General features: G+C 41.1%; 1 protein-coding gene across 5 annotated transcripts in view; it reads right to left on the bottom strand.

The window, feature by feature from the left end:
• Positions 1 to 1,263: 1,263 nt before the first annotated feature.
• Positions 1,264 to 18,706, bottom strand: part of Tenm3 (teneurin transmembrane protein 3) — a 453,046-nt gene continuing 435,603 nt past the window's right edge. For all 5 annotated transcript variants that reach the window (XM_047548919.1, XM_047548916.1, XM_047548917.1 and 2 more), the window contains 4 exons: positions 12,209 to 12,505; positions 7,161 to 8,772; positions 4,086 to 4,216; positions 1,264 to 2,159 (listed from right to left, as the gene is read on the bottom strand). In XM_047548919.1, the coding sequence (XP_047404875.1) occupies positions 1,404 to 2,159; positions 4,086 to 4,216; positions 7,161 to 8,772; positions 12,209 to 12,505 (2,796 nt within the window). In that variant the 3' untranslated portion in view covers positions 1,264 to 1,403. The remainder of the gene's footprint in view (positions 2,160 to 4,085; positions 4,217 to 7,160; positions 8,773 to 12,208; positions 12,506 to 18,706) is intronic.

Raw genomic sequence — 18,706 nt, 5'->3', positions numbered from 1 at the left:
GTTTCTGCTATCTTTCCTACACCGTAATATGACAGGTTATGGTCACGACGACATCAGATCCTTTCCTCCCACAAACGTTTCCGGAACATCTGATGTGGTCTCTCTCCTCCATCATGAAATGGAGCACCCAGGGATAGTACTATAACAGTAAAAACCCTGTGGTTAATTATATCAACTCCCTGTTGACTTTTAGGGCCTCAAGAGGGCCAGGGAACCCCTCCTACCCCCGCCCCCCACCCCATCTTCTGTCACATTCCACCAGCCTTGGTTTTCTATTGTGCCTCTTAGTTGATAAGGGCTGAGGTCACTGGCAAGATGAAAAAGAGAAGAAAGAGAAAGGAGCAGTTCTCTGATGAGCCACCCACTTAGGATTGCACTGTCCTATCCATCTAGTGATAGAAAGTTGCACATTTTTTCAACCTAATACAAAAATATTAACACTTCTGGACATTATAGGCATAAGTTGTTATATCTCTACAATATAATAATTTATACTGTACAGCTATAACATATAATAAAAGGTGCAATCCTTTTTAAAAAAATCACACAGTTCACATGTTTTTATCATTTTATTTTTAAGTATAAACTTTTTAAACACTTTACATAAATTAACTCCTCTGAGACTAATATTTGATGTACAGTAAATTGTAATTCATATAAAAATCCATAAACAACTTGTCTCACATAATTTACAAAAAAATCAGGGTTTCCTTTGCTTATCAGTGACAAGGATTCTATTTGCCAGTTTTTTCCCCAAGGCAAACCACGTTAGCATTGTAAAATCCATTATTAAATCCCCGCTGGAGCAGAAGTCACTTGTGCCAATGTCCTTTTACAAAGCAGCACAGGGAAAGAAGTTGGGTTGTCTATAAACAGTAATTTTGCCCCACATTGTAAAATGAACAGAGATATATATCACATCCTATGCAGAGAGACTACTTCTTGTAAGCAAAGGTCGACAATTCGGTAATATTTGGAAACACTGTACGCATTTTTTAAACCTTAGTTAAATACAGTGCCTCAAAGGAACAGACGGCCCAGAGCAAAATGTTTAGGCCTTTTTTCCTTTATGATTTTTTTCTTTTAATACTTTCAGTCCAACTGAGTGCAGCGATATGCATATGTAAACATATTCTTTAAAGCCGATCACCTTTAAGGTCATTCAGAAAAAAGTCGTCTTTGTTTTTGTATTGTGTGTCTGTGTGTCTGTGTGTACACTTTTCATAGCAGTGTCATTCTCCTGGAAGGCTCTTCTGGGTCGGAGAGTCCGATTCGGATTGTGCTACAGAAAAATCTGAGCAAAGGGGTGTGGTTTAGGCTCAAGAGAAATGCAGCAAACCAGTTTGGTCGTCTTGGCGGAAGAGCAGCGCGGCAGTCCCTCCGCAGCCGGGGCGGCCCGGGGGTTACCTCTTGCCGATCTCGCTTTGTCGGAGGAACTGGATGTTGTTGGCGCTGTCGGCCAGCTCGGGGTACTGCTCCACCGAGAGTACGTAGTACCCGTCGTAGCCCTGCACCTTGCCGGCGCTCAGCAGCTGCCGCTTCTCGCCCTCCGTCCAGAGGCGCGCGCCCTCCTCGCCGTCGCGCACGCGCTGCTGCTCGCGCGCCCAAGCCCGGGCGAGCGCGCGCTGGCGCGCCTGCTCCAGGATGCGCGCCTTCTCCTCGTCCAGCGTCATGCCGTAGCGCACGTGCAGCGCCAGCGCACCGAACTGCATCTCCACGTCGGCGAACCTGCGAGTCCTGCCGTTGACCACCGTCGTGGACTGTGACACGGTCACGTTGATGCCGTTCTCCAGCGCCTTGCGGCCGCTCGTCAGCCGCAGGGTGCCCAGGTCGCTCTCTGGCGTGGTGGTCTTGATGAAGTAGTGCGTGTCCTTGCCCTCGATGGTGAAGTGCAGGTTCTCCAGGTAGAAGGCGTTGTTGAGCACGGCTGCCACCTTGATGCAGTCCTCGTTGGCGATGTTGAGCACGTTGGTCTGCACGCGGCCCTGGCTGACCGCCAGCATGACGCCCTTGCCGATCAGCGACTTGACGGTGGCGAACCACAGCCACGACTGCTCGCTTCCGGCCTTGCGCCTGCTCACCTGCACCTCGGCCATCTTCCCCAGGGACAGGAAAGCCTTGGCTTGCCTCGCCACTTGCTGCTGGACCCCAAAAATGGGCTGAAAAATGAAACACAACAGGGGGACAGTTGAAAAATCATTTGTGGCACCTGGTCGCAAATCCTGGCCACCTTCCTACTCTGGACTAAAAAATGAGGGGACCTGGGTGGAGAGGACCTACGCATATATCTCAGCTCGTTCTTTAGAGATGAAAAGGCTTACACAACCTGGGGGTAGGAATGCATTGAAGATCCCCTCCCCTCAAGATGATCCAAATGGCTTTTGAAATGTTAAAGAGGGGACTCCATCACCTATTACCCAAAGCCCTTTTAGTTTCTAACCTGGGCAAAATACTCATGTCTTTAACTTTCCCCCTTATAATTCCTAGATGCTTTTTCCAAGGCTGGGGTGCCTGGGGGCAGATCACTGGACCCCGTTTTATATGCTTTGAAATACTTGAGCTCTGATTGAAGTCAACTCTGCCCCCTCTCCTGGTGAACACAATTCTCAGATGAAAATCTTCAGGTAATTGCAGAACTGAACTGTAGAGGAATGAGTGGACAAAGGGGGCATCTGGAGATGAGCATTACTTTAGGAAAACAGTTATTTTTCACAGACTTAGGAACAGTGGATCATCACCACTGGCAAATGTTTTAAATTGGGGCATCTTAACCCAGCCATTTCTTAAACTACCAGATGTTTGGCCAGTGTTTCCCAAATGGAAACATCTGTTTCATTTGCAGCAGTCAAAGAAACATTTGTTTTTTGCACTTGGGCAGCCTCAGTGTCCTTGCCTGATTCTCTAAGCTGTCCTTACTGCGCGCCTCTCTTGACAAGGAACTTGAACCATATTAAAAGGCTGCCTAGGAAAAAATGTTGGCAAGTCTTGTTTGTACAGTTAGATTTAAGTGTTTTCAGATTTGTTGGAATATCATACACAATTAGGACGTGTGTGTTCAAATGTATTAGGAAACTTCAGTATGCCTTCATGGCACTTTATCAGTGAAGATGTATTTGCAATTAGAAATGTTAACGTGGTTTCCTGAACCTTGATGGTTTTGCTTTTTAAATGTAAAGGTGACAGCTGGAAAATAAAAAGCTTTCATGTTAAGTATGAAACCTGTACCAGAAAATAGATAAATTGGCAGTGTATACACCATGTGCGTGTGCGCTGTAATCATGATTGCCTTTTCTCTTTGTATTCATTGAAATTATAGGAAATTGCTGGGGGGATTAATCTTTCTAATAAACTCTGCACTCTCTTCTCCTTATCACTAATGGGCAACCCAATTTCTTGATCTCTAATTATTCTTGCTTTAAGCTAGAAAGCCTCGCGTGGTGTTGTGCATTCCTTTCTGATCACTGAATGATGGGAATTTAAAGTGCTACTTTCTGACATGGCAGTGTTGACTTTGCAATTTCCCATCCTTTTTCTTATGTTATTTCTCACAACAGTTGCAGGCCTCCTGTTATGTTCAGGAAAATTCCATAAACACCTGGTTGTTGGTAGAGCCTCACTAAGGACACTTTATTTTAATTTTTTCCCTCATGAAACCACTGTGAATATTTCAAAGAGGCTGAACTCTGTGGCATTGTTCGTGGGTTGCTAACTTGTAATATGCATCCCCTGCTTTCTTGTTTACTGTGTCTTCACCTTCAGGTCCCAAGTGTCATAAATGTACTTTCTTGGGGTTCTCTGTAGAAACCCAGCACTCAAAAATGAGCTTCTGCCTTTTATTACCTTTTGATAATATCTTTCTGTATTTTTATTAGCATCACTAAAAAGAGATTTAAGCCTGTTTAACGGGCTCCTGGTTTGCTGAACAGAAATGCAGAGGAAATGTCGATTTTCCCTTCTTAAAAGGATAAAAAGATGAAAAAGAGTCTTTGGTACAGTTTTCACAAGGATAGTTTGATTAAATATGGGTAAATAAGACACAAGCAGCCATTTGCCACCTTTTCCTAGTTCTGCTTTTAGTTTCTTACCGGCACATCATCCCACTGCTGACTCTTCACAAGTTCATAAGAAGGTTCTGTTAAATCAAATTTGGGAACGGGGAATCCAGGAATAGCATTGTGCAGATGGAAGCCAAATGTCACCAGCCAGCTGTTAACATCTAGGAGAAGAATGTTCAAAATGAAAGGTGTTAGGGTTTATTTTGTGCTTTCATAAATTTAAATTCTTACCTTAAAAAACTCTAATTTCACAAATAAAAATCTGAAAACGTGCATGTGTCTGCCTTCCTCCTACCATTTCAGACCTACTCTCTATTTTTAGATGAAGACAATAACCTCAATAGCACACCTATGGCAAATGCTACAAAAGGCAAGTATTAGATACTCACTCCAACCGGATAAACTGTCACAAGTGGGAAACTGCATCCTGTGCCAGTAATAATGATGAAAAGGATAATAACAATGCACAGCAGCATGAAAAAGACGTTGTAGAAAACAAATGAAATCTGTTTTGTAGTTAGTAAAGGCTGTTCTTAAATAGAAGTTGTGTATTAGCTTTCAAAAGCTTGCCCAAGGATATGCGGACTTCTACAACCCATTTTCTATTAATAAAAACCCTCAATTGAGAGTATTAAAATGAACAGTTGATTCTTAATCAAAGATGAATGCTAAAAGCTGGTAACACTGGCCAAGGGCACAGAAGTTCTGATTACCATCAGTTATGACTTCAAAGGCTCACTGTGCACAGGTGGAGACAAACTTTTTGGGGAGAGAACCTGGAAACCTTTAAAATGGTATTTTAAAATATTGCCATGTGACTCCAAAAGCCATTAAGCTCAGAATAAGGCTTTTATTCTATTCTGGAGGTTATAATGTTACAGAACTACTCAGCAGGCTTGCAGCTTTATGAGTACAGTTGGGTGTAGATTATTTTATATATTAAGCACATTGCTGGAAAATTTGAAATTGCATTTCACCTAATATATTTTATGCTGTTCCATCTCTCTTTTGATGTTTTTCAGAAAATGCTGCAACGGCATTCCCCGCAGTCCACGTTGCTAGGAGAGGATGAATTCAGGAGCTGTGGGCTTTCCAGCCTTTCAGGCAGCCCCTGTCAACACCCCTTAAATAACCCGTGGTAAACTGCTTGTCAGAATGATGGAGGGCCACTTGCTTCCTATTTCCTTCTCCAGGGCACAAACTCTCACCTCATCGCCAGGCGGGCAGGTGCTTTGTCCATTTGCCTACAGAACTAGTGGTAGTCTCTCTTCTTTAAATGGACTGGTGGTGGTGGTGGTGGAGGGGGCAGAAATAAATCCTCATGTTGTTCACATAGGATGGAAAGTGGTACTTTTTTGGTGGGAGTGAGTGTGTAAAAGACCACAGGGGAGACTTATGTTTTGGGGAAAATTCTTCCAAATATTGGAGTCTCGAGGGTGAAGATTCTACTTTATACACTGTCTGCCTAAATACAAATGGAAGGATCTTAAGTATTGAAAAGTACTGCCAAATAATGGGATTTGAATACAGATATGTACTGAAACACCCTGGATGAAACCCCAGGAGGGGGTGGCTGAATTAGGGACTTCTAGCTGGTTCATATGGAAAAGAGATATGGAAAGCTTTAGGCAGTCTGGAAAAGTAGGAAATGGATGCAAAATGAACAGGGGGCAGCATTTTGAGAGCTGCCTCGAGAACTGAGAGAACAGAAATCTCACTATGCCTTAGATACTGAGCTAGAAAAGAGGCAGCCTGGGGCATCCAGCACACGCTGAAATAAAACCGAAAACCCCTAAACCAAACAAGAAAACAGGAGACAAACTTCTTCCAGGAAACCTAAATTTGGTAGACAGGTTAATTATGGCAATATAATTGGAATGGAAAGCAGGAGGATTCAGAATTCTTGGAGTAAAGGATGAGTGAAGAAGTCAGCCAGTGCTTGTAAGGACCTTGTCTTTCCTATATTCTGGTTGTTTTTGGTGGTAGAAGTGGAAATTGATGGTTTAACTCTTGCAATACTGAAAGAGTAACAAGCACCAAACTTGGGAAGAATTTAAACCTATAGCCTGACAATTATCCCAGAGTGGTGGCAATACTAGTGTGCCTTCTAGTAGTTGTCATCATGCAAGAATTGAACTAAATGACAAGACAGTGGTGTAAGAACACAGAAGCAAGAAGAGAAACAATTCACTGGCTAAGCAACTGAGAGGAGAAACTGCCCCCTTATTATCCTGACATGATGGCAATCAAGAGTGATTTAAAACCTTCCAGGGATGAGAGGGTGGGTCACACTGTGTTGTTTCCCATAACTATCTCTACTAGAATTTTACATATGAATTATAAACCCAACATTGCACATTTGTAAGGCAATTATTGTGTAATGAAAAACTGCATATATTTTATGCTTTAGGTACTTATTTTTGTTCCCACTTTATATTTAAGGCAACTGCTATAGTTTAGATGTTGAATGTTCTCCAAATGTCCATGTATTAAAGAACTGGTCCCCCAGGGGAGTGCTATTGGGAGATGGTGGAACCTTGGAGAGCTGGGGCTGTAGGTCACTGGGGGCATGCCTTTGAAGGGGACTGTGAGAACCAGGTCTTTTCCTCTTTCCACTTTGCTTTCTGGCTGCCATGTGCTCTTGTCTTAACATGCTGCCTCGCCACAGGCCCAAAGCATTGGGATCAATTGAACATAGACTGGAAGCTCCAAAACTGTGAGCCCAAATCGTTCCTCTTAATAACTGACCATCTCAGATATTTTGTTAGGAAACTGACTAACAGAGCAACTGAGACTCAAAAAATGACCTTGATTACAAAGCTATACAATTTGTAGGACAGCAGTTGAGACTGAAACTTTAATTTTGGAACTCTGAGTGTATCATGTCTTTTGCTCCCCCATGTCTCTTCCCTTCCATAAATGACTGGATTCCATGTCTTGTGTCCTTGAGCATCGGCAGGAAGAAAATATGTTTCATTTTACCTTTGTAGTTTCTCTATGAATCCATGGAGACAAAAGTACATTTAAAAGGTCAATTCCAGTTATAGTTTGTATTAATCTAGTGGTTACAGAAATTTAGCACTTTGGAAAAAAAAAAGCGCTTACCTGTGATGTAATCTTTCACATCATGAATTTTGCTTGCAGGGTTGTTATTCCTAAACATATATAGGTTAAAAGGGGCCGGGTCCTTTCCGATTCTTTTCCAGATTTCTATGTCAGGTGTTGTCCATCGTCCTGCCAAAATGTCATAATCTCTTTCTCCAAAGTGGATTAATTTGGTGAGTGGGTCATAGAGGCCACCGTGAAATCCAATTACTAGTTGAAAGTCAATGTTGGAGTCAAAATAGATCTCACCATATGCGGTGTACTGAATCTGTTTTAGCATAAGCCCGTTGCTACTGAAAACTGCCAATGGTGTTCCTGTGTTATCTGATGCAATATAGAATTCATCCCCACTGCTGATTTCCATGGCAAAAAGATGTCCTTGGAGATCATAATAAAGGGAGGTAATTTCTGAACTTGAATGGTTGTAGACATGAGTAATCCTAGTGGGATAAGTCAGGTCAGCGTAAAAAAACTGCAGGTGCTGTCCTAGACTGGTTTTGCTAGAAACACGCCTTCCTAGGCCATCATAACGATAGATCACTGTCCAGCCACTGCCTTTACTGTACACTCGAGTCAGGAGCCCCTTGGAGCTATATTCAAAGATTTCAGTGCCTCTCTGACGCAGGAAACCATCCTCATCCAACCGATATTGAACGTCACCCAGTCGAGTGATTCTGTCTCTCAGGTCATAACGAAGAGGTGTCAAACGTGCACTGTTGCTTGGATTCAGTAAGTGGAGGTTTCCATTCAGATCATAGTTGTAACGCCACATGATCTTTTCATTTAGGTAAACGGTTTGGAGCTGTCCATCAACGTCATATTCATAAGCATATTTGGTAGTGTTGGCAAAGGGCCCTATTTTAATCTCTCTCTTGGTTACCCGACCCATGTTATCATATTGAATTGTAATCCAGTACATGAGTGACCTGAATATTTCATACTGAATCTCCTTGATGCGGCCATGGGCATCAAAGTGCTTCGTATAAGTCATTACAGCTGTAGAAATGATCTGGTTAATATCATAATATATAACTCCGAATTTTCCGAACTGCTCAACTTTTCCAGAAATGTCATCGAACTGATAGAGATCGATGGGCAGTGGAGTTTCATTGATGACACCCTGCATGCTGGTCACTCGAAAGCTGTTGTCATAACTATAGTCAAATCTCGCATTTACCATCCCGTCTTCGCTAAAGCGGAAAATCTGTCTGTCAATCAGGGGGCCGATTTGCCTATATCTAATGGTGCAAATGAAACCGTCACTCTGGAGGTTTACTGTTTTTAGGACTCCTGCTGTTTCATCATAGGTAAAACTAACTCTTGTGCTATCATATAAAATTTCTGAGAGCCTGGTTTGCCTTCTATACTTGAATAAGACCCTCCGACTTGTACCCAGGAAAGCCGTTTGCAGAAGCAGCCCTTCCTCGTTGTAGTCTGTGATGACGGAGGCATTGCTTTCAGGGGGGTTGTATATGTTGCGGTAGTAGCCAATGGACCGGATGGTCTGCATGGTGTGGCGAGCCACACTGGGCATGGTGATGGCAGACAGACGGTCCCACATATCGTATTCAAAGATGTACTGCCGCTGGCTATGAAGCAGAAGAACCATGGACTGTAAAGAGAGCACGCAGTGTTATCCAGTGTTTGCAAATGGGGGAAGTGAAAGTAGATTTAGTGACCACAAATACACAGAAACATTTCGCTTGAGAAAATGGTTTTCATTTTAATTGAGTTATCCTTGACCTTACATGTTGTTAATGATTCCCTGCCTAATTTGCTTGGATGCTTAATTGCGGGGGGTTCTGCAATTAGTGGCTCGAGATTCATAATGTGCTGTTTGTCATGATTGCACCATTCTTTTCCCAGGCATTCACAGCCAACCAGCAGATTGTCAATGGATTTGGATAAGTCATAATACAGGCATGAACAAAGCTGCTTCAAAGACAATATTTCAAGGAGAAAACAGCACGGGAAAAATGCAATCCTATCCATAATTAGCAATTATTTACTACGGTGGCTCTCCCCCTTGTTTGATTGAAGAGCCACTCAAATCATGTCTTAATTTGGGGGAGGAACATTCAAAATATTATTCCATGAAGAGGAGGCGTAAAATTAGCCCAACATGGATAACATGCACATAAAGCATGAATGTCGACAAACACTGTTAATCACATGGTGAATGAGAGCTATAAATAGCTTTAACAGAGATATGGACTTAAATTTAGATATGGTTACTTGTTTATTTTGGAAATTATTATGAGTTATCTGTATTGACACTAAAATCTGCATTTTGATATTTCCTTTTGTGGGTACCAAATCTGATTTGTACCCAAGGTACTATCATAATGGTTTCTGGACTACATATACTTTGGTGCTAAATTATGAAATGAAAAAATATATGATTAAAAATATATCTTGCAAGTAATTGCTGAGAGATGAATGGCATCTATTTATTGAGTCAACAGGAGAAAATGTCAGCCCTGAGGCTGGTTAAGTGAAGCTCAATCATAATCAAGCCCTATAGGGCTTAGTGGTTCTTTCCTCTGGTAAGGCTTCCTACAACCCCCATTAGACCCAATGGAATGATGGCAGAACAGAGAGGAAGGTTAGGGTGGAAGGTCTCTGGGACTTATTCCTTTGCTTCTGACATGGAAATGCACAATTCTTTGTCCAAGACTCATTCCATCATCTTCAAAAACAGTTTTCATGATGTAGGTGCCTGCACAATCTCCTCTATGGCTATATCCTTGGGTCAGTTTTTATATGTGGGTGCTACGGTTTGGATGTTAAATGTCCCCCAGGCCACGTGTTGAAGGCTTGGCTGCCAGCCTGTGGTGCTATTGGGAGATGGTGAAACTTTTAAGAGGTGGAGCCTAGTGGAAGGATGTTAGGTCACTGAGTGTATTCCCTTGGAGGGCACACTGAGACCCTGACCCCTTCTTCACTTCCTTTGGGCTTCCTGATAGCCTTGAATGAGATGAACAGCTTTATGTTCCCTGCCATGATCTTTTACCTTTCCACAGGCCCCCAGAAAAATGGAGCCAAGAGACCATGAACTCAAACTTCTGAAAGTGTTGAGTCAAAATAAGTCTTTCCTCCTTTGAAGTTGGTATTTTGTCGAAGCAACATAAAGCTGACTAACATATGGGTTGGACAGTAAATGTCCCAAAAGTTTTCCCTGAAAGTCTGCATACTTCCAAGGAAGGCTTGGACAACTGTAATCCACAGGAATTTGTACCTAGTTTTGCAGTTGTTTAATGTATTTGATGGTAGTTGGTAAAACATTTCATGTTTTGTGTTAAGTAATTTTGGCTTTGGGTGCCTATCCTAGCAAGAAATGGAAACAGTTTGGGATGAGTTTAGGAATTTGGGAGAGATAATGAGAAAGGACTCATTGGCTTTTCTGATCTCCACCTATGTAAGCAGGTGATCTTGGTTACTGCCTTTGCCATTTAGTGACCAAGGCTCTTATCAATGATTTACTCTTGGTTCATTTAAACGTTTTCAGTCACATTATGATCACCACTATCAATTTGAAGGTCTGGGTATTCATATTTCCATTACCTGTCCCTTTAATGTGCTTAAATTGGGAAAACTGTTCCAGTCTATTCCTTTCCCACTTGAAGAAGCTGCCTTGGGGTTTGTTACCTTGGAGTGTAAAATATCTGCCAGGTGTCAGGATTTGTTTCCAGAGATATGTGTAAACTCTGTACTCTCTAGGCAAATAAAAAACAATCAAATGACCAACTGTAGAGTGGAATGGTTGGCATTGAGGGAGCTTATCATGTAACAGGCATTGTCCATGGTCTCAAGGGTGAGTCTCTTCTAAGGAGAGAAGACAACCGGGTTTGCAAGAGCAGACTGGCCAGGAGGGTCCTGGCTGGAAGCATCCCAGAGTTGGGAGGCTGCCTTAAATGCTGCACTGTGATTTGAACCTGAAGCTGTTTGTCAGGAAGGGCAGTCTATGTACAGGCCACTTGGAACTAGATGAGCTGGCTCACGTGGAGGGGGTTTGGTGTTGACTGAGGGGTTCTGTGGAGCACAGCTGGTGAAGAACAGGGTTTTGTGAGGTGAGCACAGCAATGATGTGCATGTGGTATTTTTATGTGACAAAGGTTACTCTGTGTAACTTCTGAAACATGTAAGGGTGAAGGCAGCAACTGTTGAGGGTTGAGTTTGTAGCAGGGGCTGTGTAATTGGCTTTGAGACTTGAGACGTAAAGGAACTCAAAATTGCATCATTTTCTAGGGCTAATGTCTGTCTCAAAGGCAAATGAAACTTCTCATGAATATGCTCTTTGGTGGATTATATTTCTTAAGAACAGAATTATGGTCTCCCATCCTTCTGCTTTTCTTCCTTTTTCATTTCCTCTTGACCCTCGTCAATATCCCAAGCCACACGTTGTACAGTTTAGCATTTTGCACATGTGTAACTAACTCCAATTCTCCATTTCTGGTATTGTGCATAGTTCTTAGGAATGGGAAAAAGCCTAAGTGGCAATGCTTATCTATTATATATAGGAGAAAAGAGAGATGCCACAAGTATCTGAAAGCATGGCTTTCTAAGAAAATAACCCTCTTTTGGTTAATAATGCATAAATAGGACCTACATGCTTTTTATGGTTCTGTTGAAGTTCTGCCAGGAACAATGCAAAACTGACAGCTTTAACTGTGCTAATGTAAGGCTCTTTCTTAAATGAAAGAGCCAGCACAGAAATTATTTACAAATGACTTACAAGCTCAAGGTCTAATTTGTGAATGTTGTCAATGTACAAGCTTGGCAGGTGGATAGTGTTAGTGCTTGTTTGTTTACAGCATAAATCACTTAAAAGGGTCTCGGATAGTGGAACTTAACTAAGGAGAAACTACTTTGCTAATGCAGAAATTCATCACTGCTGTACCACTATGACTGCCATATTGATACTTAGAATAATAAATGGAACTCATTCCTGTGTTGCTGTTCCCCCACCCTACCTTGTAGTGCTCAGGGTGACTGCTGGAAAATGCTAATCATCCCTCACTATTTGGAGCCACGTTGTGCAGACGTACCTTTTCTAAGTATGTGTAACTCCATGTTTTACCATCAGCAAAGACCCGCGATACAATCCTCCCCTGTCCGTCATAATCTACTTTTTCACTAGTGGTTCCTCTCTGGATGCTGGCGATTTGACCTGTGGATGAATAGGTGACGTTGACAGCCATCAGCTTGCTACTTGGCAGCCAGAGAGTTGGATGTCCTGATGTGTCGTATGCGATCCTCAGCAGAAATTTACGATGGTCGTCATAGATTTTTTCTGTCTTTGTTGTCCGATCAAAGTCAACTGAAAGGAGGTTTCTGCCATTAACCTGTTACCACACAAACAAGATGATAAAATAAATCATGTTATTCCAATACTAGTCACTTATTACTCTTCAGAGTCCCGGGTATTGTTTAAACACTATTAACGATGATTGATTCACTTTGTCAGTAAATTAATTTAGCAACTTCTTGGGTACAAGTGCCAGGCAGTAGATTATCTGTTCTTTTAAAAGGTTTTATTAAGCAGAAAGACAACCTGGCATTTGTTCAAAACCATTTCAATTAAATTTTGTAAACTAAAGCAACTGATAAGAAAAATAGCAAAATGTATTTGCTTTAAAGTTTTTTCAGAAGATCTGAAGGTGATAAACATGACACCTATGTAAATTACTCAAAGATCCTCCCCTCAAAGACATTGGAAAATAATTGCATTAGTAAATTAATCATGGTTACATTAAATAAAACAGTGGTAAATGTGACTCTAACCCTTTGAACAGCAGTTAAGTAGAAGTTGGAACCCACATTACTATAAATTATTAATGAGTTTAAATAGCAGGAGGTTACAAACATGATCATTGCTTTTGGCCCAGCGCTGAAAAGTCACAATTTTTTTAGAATGCCTTTTTCTTTTGATAACATCTGGTTAACTGGCAGGGACTTCAGAGTCCTTCACTACCACACATCCACAGTTTGAATATGGCACTTAATATACAAATCCAGCACCATGTTGTTGCGATAGGGTCTCTGTGTGGCTGTGTGCCATGTCCACACTTTTTAGCTAAATCTGACTGTTACAGTCTGTGATCCAAGACATACACAAACCAGCATTCATTATTGCAATGGAAACGTGGTCCTGATTAAATTCTGCTTTACAAGTGGCTGACAGTGTTGGCAGACTGTGAACCCTGATGGGCAGAGACCGTGGTCTGTTCATCCTTTGGTCTTCCACGCCTTTGTGGGGCTGTGGCTTTTATGTACTAAAGTGCTTACTGTTGATTATTAAAAATCAAATGGAAAGGCTTAATTTTACATGACTGTGTTCTAATGAGGAACTTCAAAATCGACAGCTCCAGTGGATCAGTTTTATATATATAAAAATATGTGTGTGTGTGTGTGTGTGTGTGTGTGTGTGTGTGTGTGGTTTGTGCCCCTTAAAACATGGGTTGAAATTTTGTTGCCAATACATTGGTGCTGAGAGATGGGGCCTTGAAGAGGGGTCAATGTCCTTCTCAAGAGACTGAACTGGTTCTCACAGGAATAGATTAATTCTCTTGAAAACAGGTTGTTTGAAACCATTAACTCCTTTGTCTCTTCCAAGCATGCCCATTTGCTCTTCCACTTTCTGCCATGAGCTCTCACCAGAAGCTGAGTGGATCCTGGAGTCATGTTCTTAGACTTTCAGAACCAGGAGCCAAAATAAATTTCTTTCCTTTATAAATTACCCAATCTTAGGTACTCTCTTATAGAAACAGAAAACAGACTAAGACATTACATAAAACTGTTACACACACACACAGAGCTCACATCAGTAGCTATATGTAAATATATGTATATTTGTATAAAACTTGTGATAAAACTACATCTTGCATTCTATAATTGACATTAAACATGTCCCATGCAAAAATACTGAAGCTTAACCTGTCTAATTAGCTCTTCAAGGGGAGTACTGTGAAGTCCAGGGAAAGGTAACAGTCTAGCTACAAAGAAATGAGGCTGGTGGAGGAGGAACCTTCAAAGAGATGTTTAATAAAAAATGAGAAAGGGTAGAGCCCTGGATGAAATGAGGACGATCTTAATTTTTTCAGTTCTAGTCTTTTAGCTCCAGCTCATATGGAAACAAAAATAACAACCCCACAACACTACATCACAGCAGAAATTGTGTGTATTGGGATATTATAGTGTGTGTGCATGGGTCTTGTGGGGAGGAACCCAGGAATCAAAAAGCCTGATCTCCAAACTGGATGGGGCCTAGGGGTAGCTTGCCTTTTGGGCTTTTAACCCTTCTGAATCTATTTTGTCCATCTGTAAATAAAGAGATTGGACGAGATCCCTAAGGCTCTGCTTCACAGTGATTTTTATTGGATTCTGACCAGTCGGCTGGAGGCTTTCTGAGTGTGTATTAGTTGCTGCTGCCTTATGTGAATTTTGTGAAGCTTTACCAGTTTCAGTTTGCAGAACAGTGTACTTTGGATAGAAGCTGCTAGCTAATGTTACAAATACCTTTTCTGAAGTCTGTAAGAAGATTTGATGTCAAATTAACTTGATAACTGGCAGAATCAAGTGTTTCATCTTGTATTTGTCCTATATTTTTGATGCCTGAAGAAGAGGTTTCACAGAATTTAAATAGTTTTACTAGGGCTCTTGGGTTTCTCAGACTGTGTTTTAAGACACCTCAACCGCAATGTTCAGGTTTGCCTTTCTTTCTCTTTTCCTTAGGTTGTTCCAGACTACAAGTAACCAGGAAAGACTGTAATTTCCAAGGACAATGCTGCCCACATTATTGTCCCATCTGTGTGTATTTTACTTTGCATTCATCTTAATTTGTATTTCAATCCTTCACTGCTTTTCTTAACTCTCCTTTATCTCTGCAATATCTCCTCTGGATAGATTATAAGAGATCATGTGTGCAGATCTGATATGATAAGAGCAAAAAGCCAGGTCTGGAACCCAACTATGCACTACCTCTACCTGTGACTGGCTTGATTTGCTCCTTAGGTTTGGCTACATGACACCTCCAGATGAAAATCAAACGATAAGCATCAGAGAGAGTTGCCACTCCACACCACACCAAATGTCACCATGAGGAAGCATCTGGAAACATTGTGAGACCAAACAGGGGGAGCAGATGTTTTAATTTTTCTTTTTATCCAGACAAACATTGTATGCAATGCCTTTCTTATATTCTCAAACTGAAGTAATTGAATTTGTGTTGGGAATGTTTTTTCCAACACAAGCCAAGGTCTTAACCATTCTTAGTTTCCAGACACGATCTGCTGTTATTCAATTTGTACAGTTCCAAAAGATACTAACAGATTTCCTGTTTTTCTCTCTCTCCCCAAAAAGATATTCTGACTTTCTTCTTTGGGTATTATAAACAAAGTGCAGCAGTCGGCGGACACATCTATTCTAGGACACAGTCTTGCTTTATTCCAATTTTTAGAAATTATGATATGTCAATCTTCTTGTAGTTTTATTTTACAGTCATAAAGCCCAGTATTAGTCTATCCAGTGGACTTTTAATAAGTATTTTAAATTATTATAAAAATATCAAGTTGAATAGTTAATCTAAAGATGGAAAACCTTATATCAGATCATTATGATATGCGCAGCCATCTAAAAAATGTTGTGTATGGATAAGAAATTATATGAATTCCTTTGTGTTGTATTACATTTTTCTCTTAAGCGTGAAAAATCTCTATTTTCAAAGCCTTGTCCAGCATGATTGCAACTAATTGCACATCCCTTTGATATTGGGAGGGGGGGCAGTATAATTTTCCCTCTGGAATGCTTGAACAACTATCATAATGACATTAAATAATTTTCACAAAGAGAGGTGCCATTGCAATCAGGTTACACTAACCTATCCAAAATGTGGAGGGCTGGCTTGTTACACAGCACACTTGGTGACAATATTAAGCCTCCCCTCATCCCTGTTGTAGTATCAACTTGCTACAGATTGTTCTATGTCTCTGTACCCACCATAATGCTAATTGCATGTGCTTCCTACTGGAAGCCAGGCCACTCAGTTAAAATATCACACCAATTCGACAAGTGGAGTAAGATTTAAACACACTCCATATTTATGTATGACTTCAAACATACAATTTTGGCTTTCAAATTCTGAGAATTTCTTTTTAAAAATAATTCACTCAAATTTTCCTTTAAGCATCTGATTTCTGGGCATGTTTAGGAGATGAATTTTACTATTAAAATGCCATAACTATTCTTTGTAATTGATTGATGACTGTTTCTAAAGTCTAGCCCTGATAAAAATTAGGAATGTTGACTGGGCACGGTGGCGCATGCCTGTTAATCCCAGCAACTCGGGAGCTGAGGCAGGAGGATTGCCAAGTTCAAAGCCAGCCTCAGCAACTTAGCAAGGTCCTAAGCAACTTAGTGAGACCTTGTCTCTAAATAAAAAATAAAAAGGACTGGGAATGTGTCTCAGTGGTTAAGTGCCCGTGGTGGGTTCAATTCTCCCCCTCTAATAAAAGAAATATTTGCCAATTATTATAAGACAAAGATAAGAACTATGATACATGTCTCTATATTTAACTTTAGCTGCCAATAAGCAAGCTGTGGAATTGTCTTTATTAGGCTGTTTTCCTGCATCTCTGTCATAATTTCATGTGGTTATTATTTCCTAGTGTACTTACCCCCTTTCCTAACACATTGTTCCACAGAAAATGCTTTTCATGTTGCTATTTTCTTATGTTTCCTTTTCTAATTCTTGTCTTTTAAAGAAACTTTTTCATCCATTTTACAAACACATACTTTTATATAGTGATCTATCTATTTATCTATTACATTCAGTGTTAGGTTTGCTTGGAGTAGTCAAACATCTGTAAGTGTGTGCTGTTCATATAGCCCCCCTCTTAGGAAGATCTAGAGGCAATGAAACAGATAACCCGTACTGTGAGGCTGGCTCTCCTCATTCTTCATTCGCTGACTAAATATTTGAGTATCCATCAAATGTCAGGCACATAGCTAAATTTAGGTCAAAAACTCGAAAATGTAAAGAATGTTCTGCTAGGAAATAATGAGAGGTAGGAGGAGAAACACTGTGGGTCTCAGGAAGGGGTGGGTGCCAATGGCTCCCAGGGCTGATTCATGTTGCCTGTGTCCACAGGTCCCCTCACCTTCTCTCCTCTCCCTATTTTGGAAGGCTCTCCAGCTTCAGTCCCCAAGCTGGCTTTTCATATCACCATTTTCCCGCTAGATTTCCTCCCCTGGAATCCACAGATTAGCTGTCAGAGCTGGCACATCCAATCTTATCTTGAAAGTGAGAAGCCCTCCTTTGTGATCCTGGCATTGTCTCTAGGAGAGCAATCGCATGCACCAGCTGGAAATCTCCTTTCAGTGTGGCTAAGCAGGCCATTTTAAATAGTATATTTTCTCAAATGTCTTGTGGAGGCATTATGCTTCTGCTATTTAGAAAAAAAAAAATGAACACCCATGCCTCTGTGCCTTAGTCCTTCCTTCCTTTAAAGAGGTGTTTTCTTTATTTTGAATCAGAGACTTTAAACGGGGCTTCCTTTCTCTTCCTAATTTCTTTCATGCCACTTATAAAGTAGGAGGGGACACACTGAGATATAACTTGTCTTAAAACCTAGCAGGCAGTATGTCATGTGGTCGGCTTGTGCACAAAGTATTTCCCATTCTTCCTTCTTTCCACTGACGTGGAAAATGCTTTTCATGTTGCTATTTTCTTATGTTTCCTTTTCAGCAAGTTCAATGCCTCTTTTCTAGTCCACTCTTTTGTGGGTAGGAAGGATTGATGTTTGCAAATGTGGTTGAGAGTCCTGGGTTGGGGTTAAAAACTATATAACTGTGCCTCTTATTTTCTAAGTACTTTCACATTGTCTCATTTACTTCTTGCAACAATTGTGTGAAATAGAGGCAGCACAGGAGAAATTATATTTACCTGTATATAGCTACAGATATCATATATAGATTGTAATATTGTGATATTATCTAGATACTAATAATATAATCTCTCATAACCTAGATATCATGAAATACAAAAGGAAACTAAGGCTTGGAGATGTTATGACGTCCCCCCAAGGTTTACTACTAGAACATGTAGTTTTGAATTCTAGTTAGGTGCTCTGTTTCCTCTCCCACATAGGGTGAGGAGAGCACAGATACGAACAGTACCTCTGTGTCATCTGAGGAAGACCTACAATGGGTGTGCCTCTATGTGTGTGTGTATTATCCCTGCTTCAGGGACAACTGAGTAAGAGAAAGCCTGTGAATCAGCTTTCAGTTGCAATGGCCAAGGCAGCAAAGGCCCAGGGATGAAGCAGTGAGTGGCAGCAGCTGATGAAGATGCAGGCAGCCACTGCTTCCTGGGTGCAGTAGAGGAAAAGGCTGGAGCTGAGTTTTGACAATAGACCATGAGTGCAATCAGAAGGAAGTGTGGAACTCTCTTTCCTGTCCATCACTTTAACTTCTACCCTAAACTTGATTTTCCCTCTTGTGTATTACTGAGTTTCCTTCTCAGTCCTCTCACTGATAGGCTCCCATGA

Source organism: Sciurus carolinensis, chromosome 4 (assembly GCF_902686445.1).
Source record: "Sciurus carolinensis chromosome 4, mSciCar1.2, whole genome shotgun sequence".
Lineage (NCBI taxonomy): Eukaryota > Metazoa > Chordata > Mammalia > Rodentia > Sciuridae > Sciurus > Sciurus carolinensis.
Note: the sequence above shows the minus strand (reverse complement) of the source record. Positions and strands in the feature narration are given on the sequence as shown.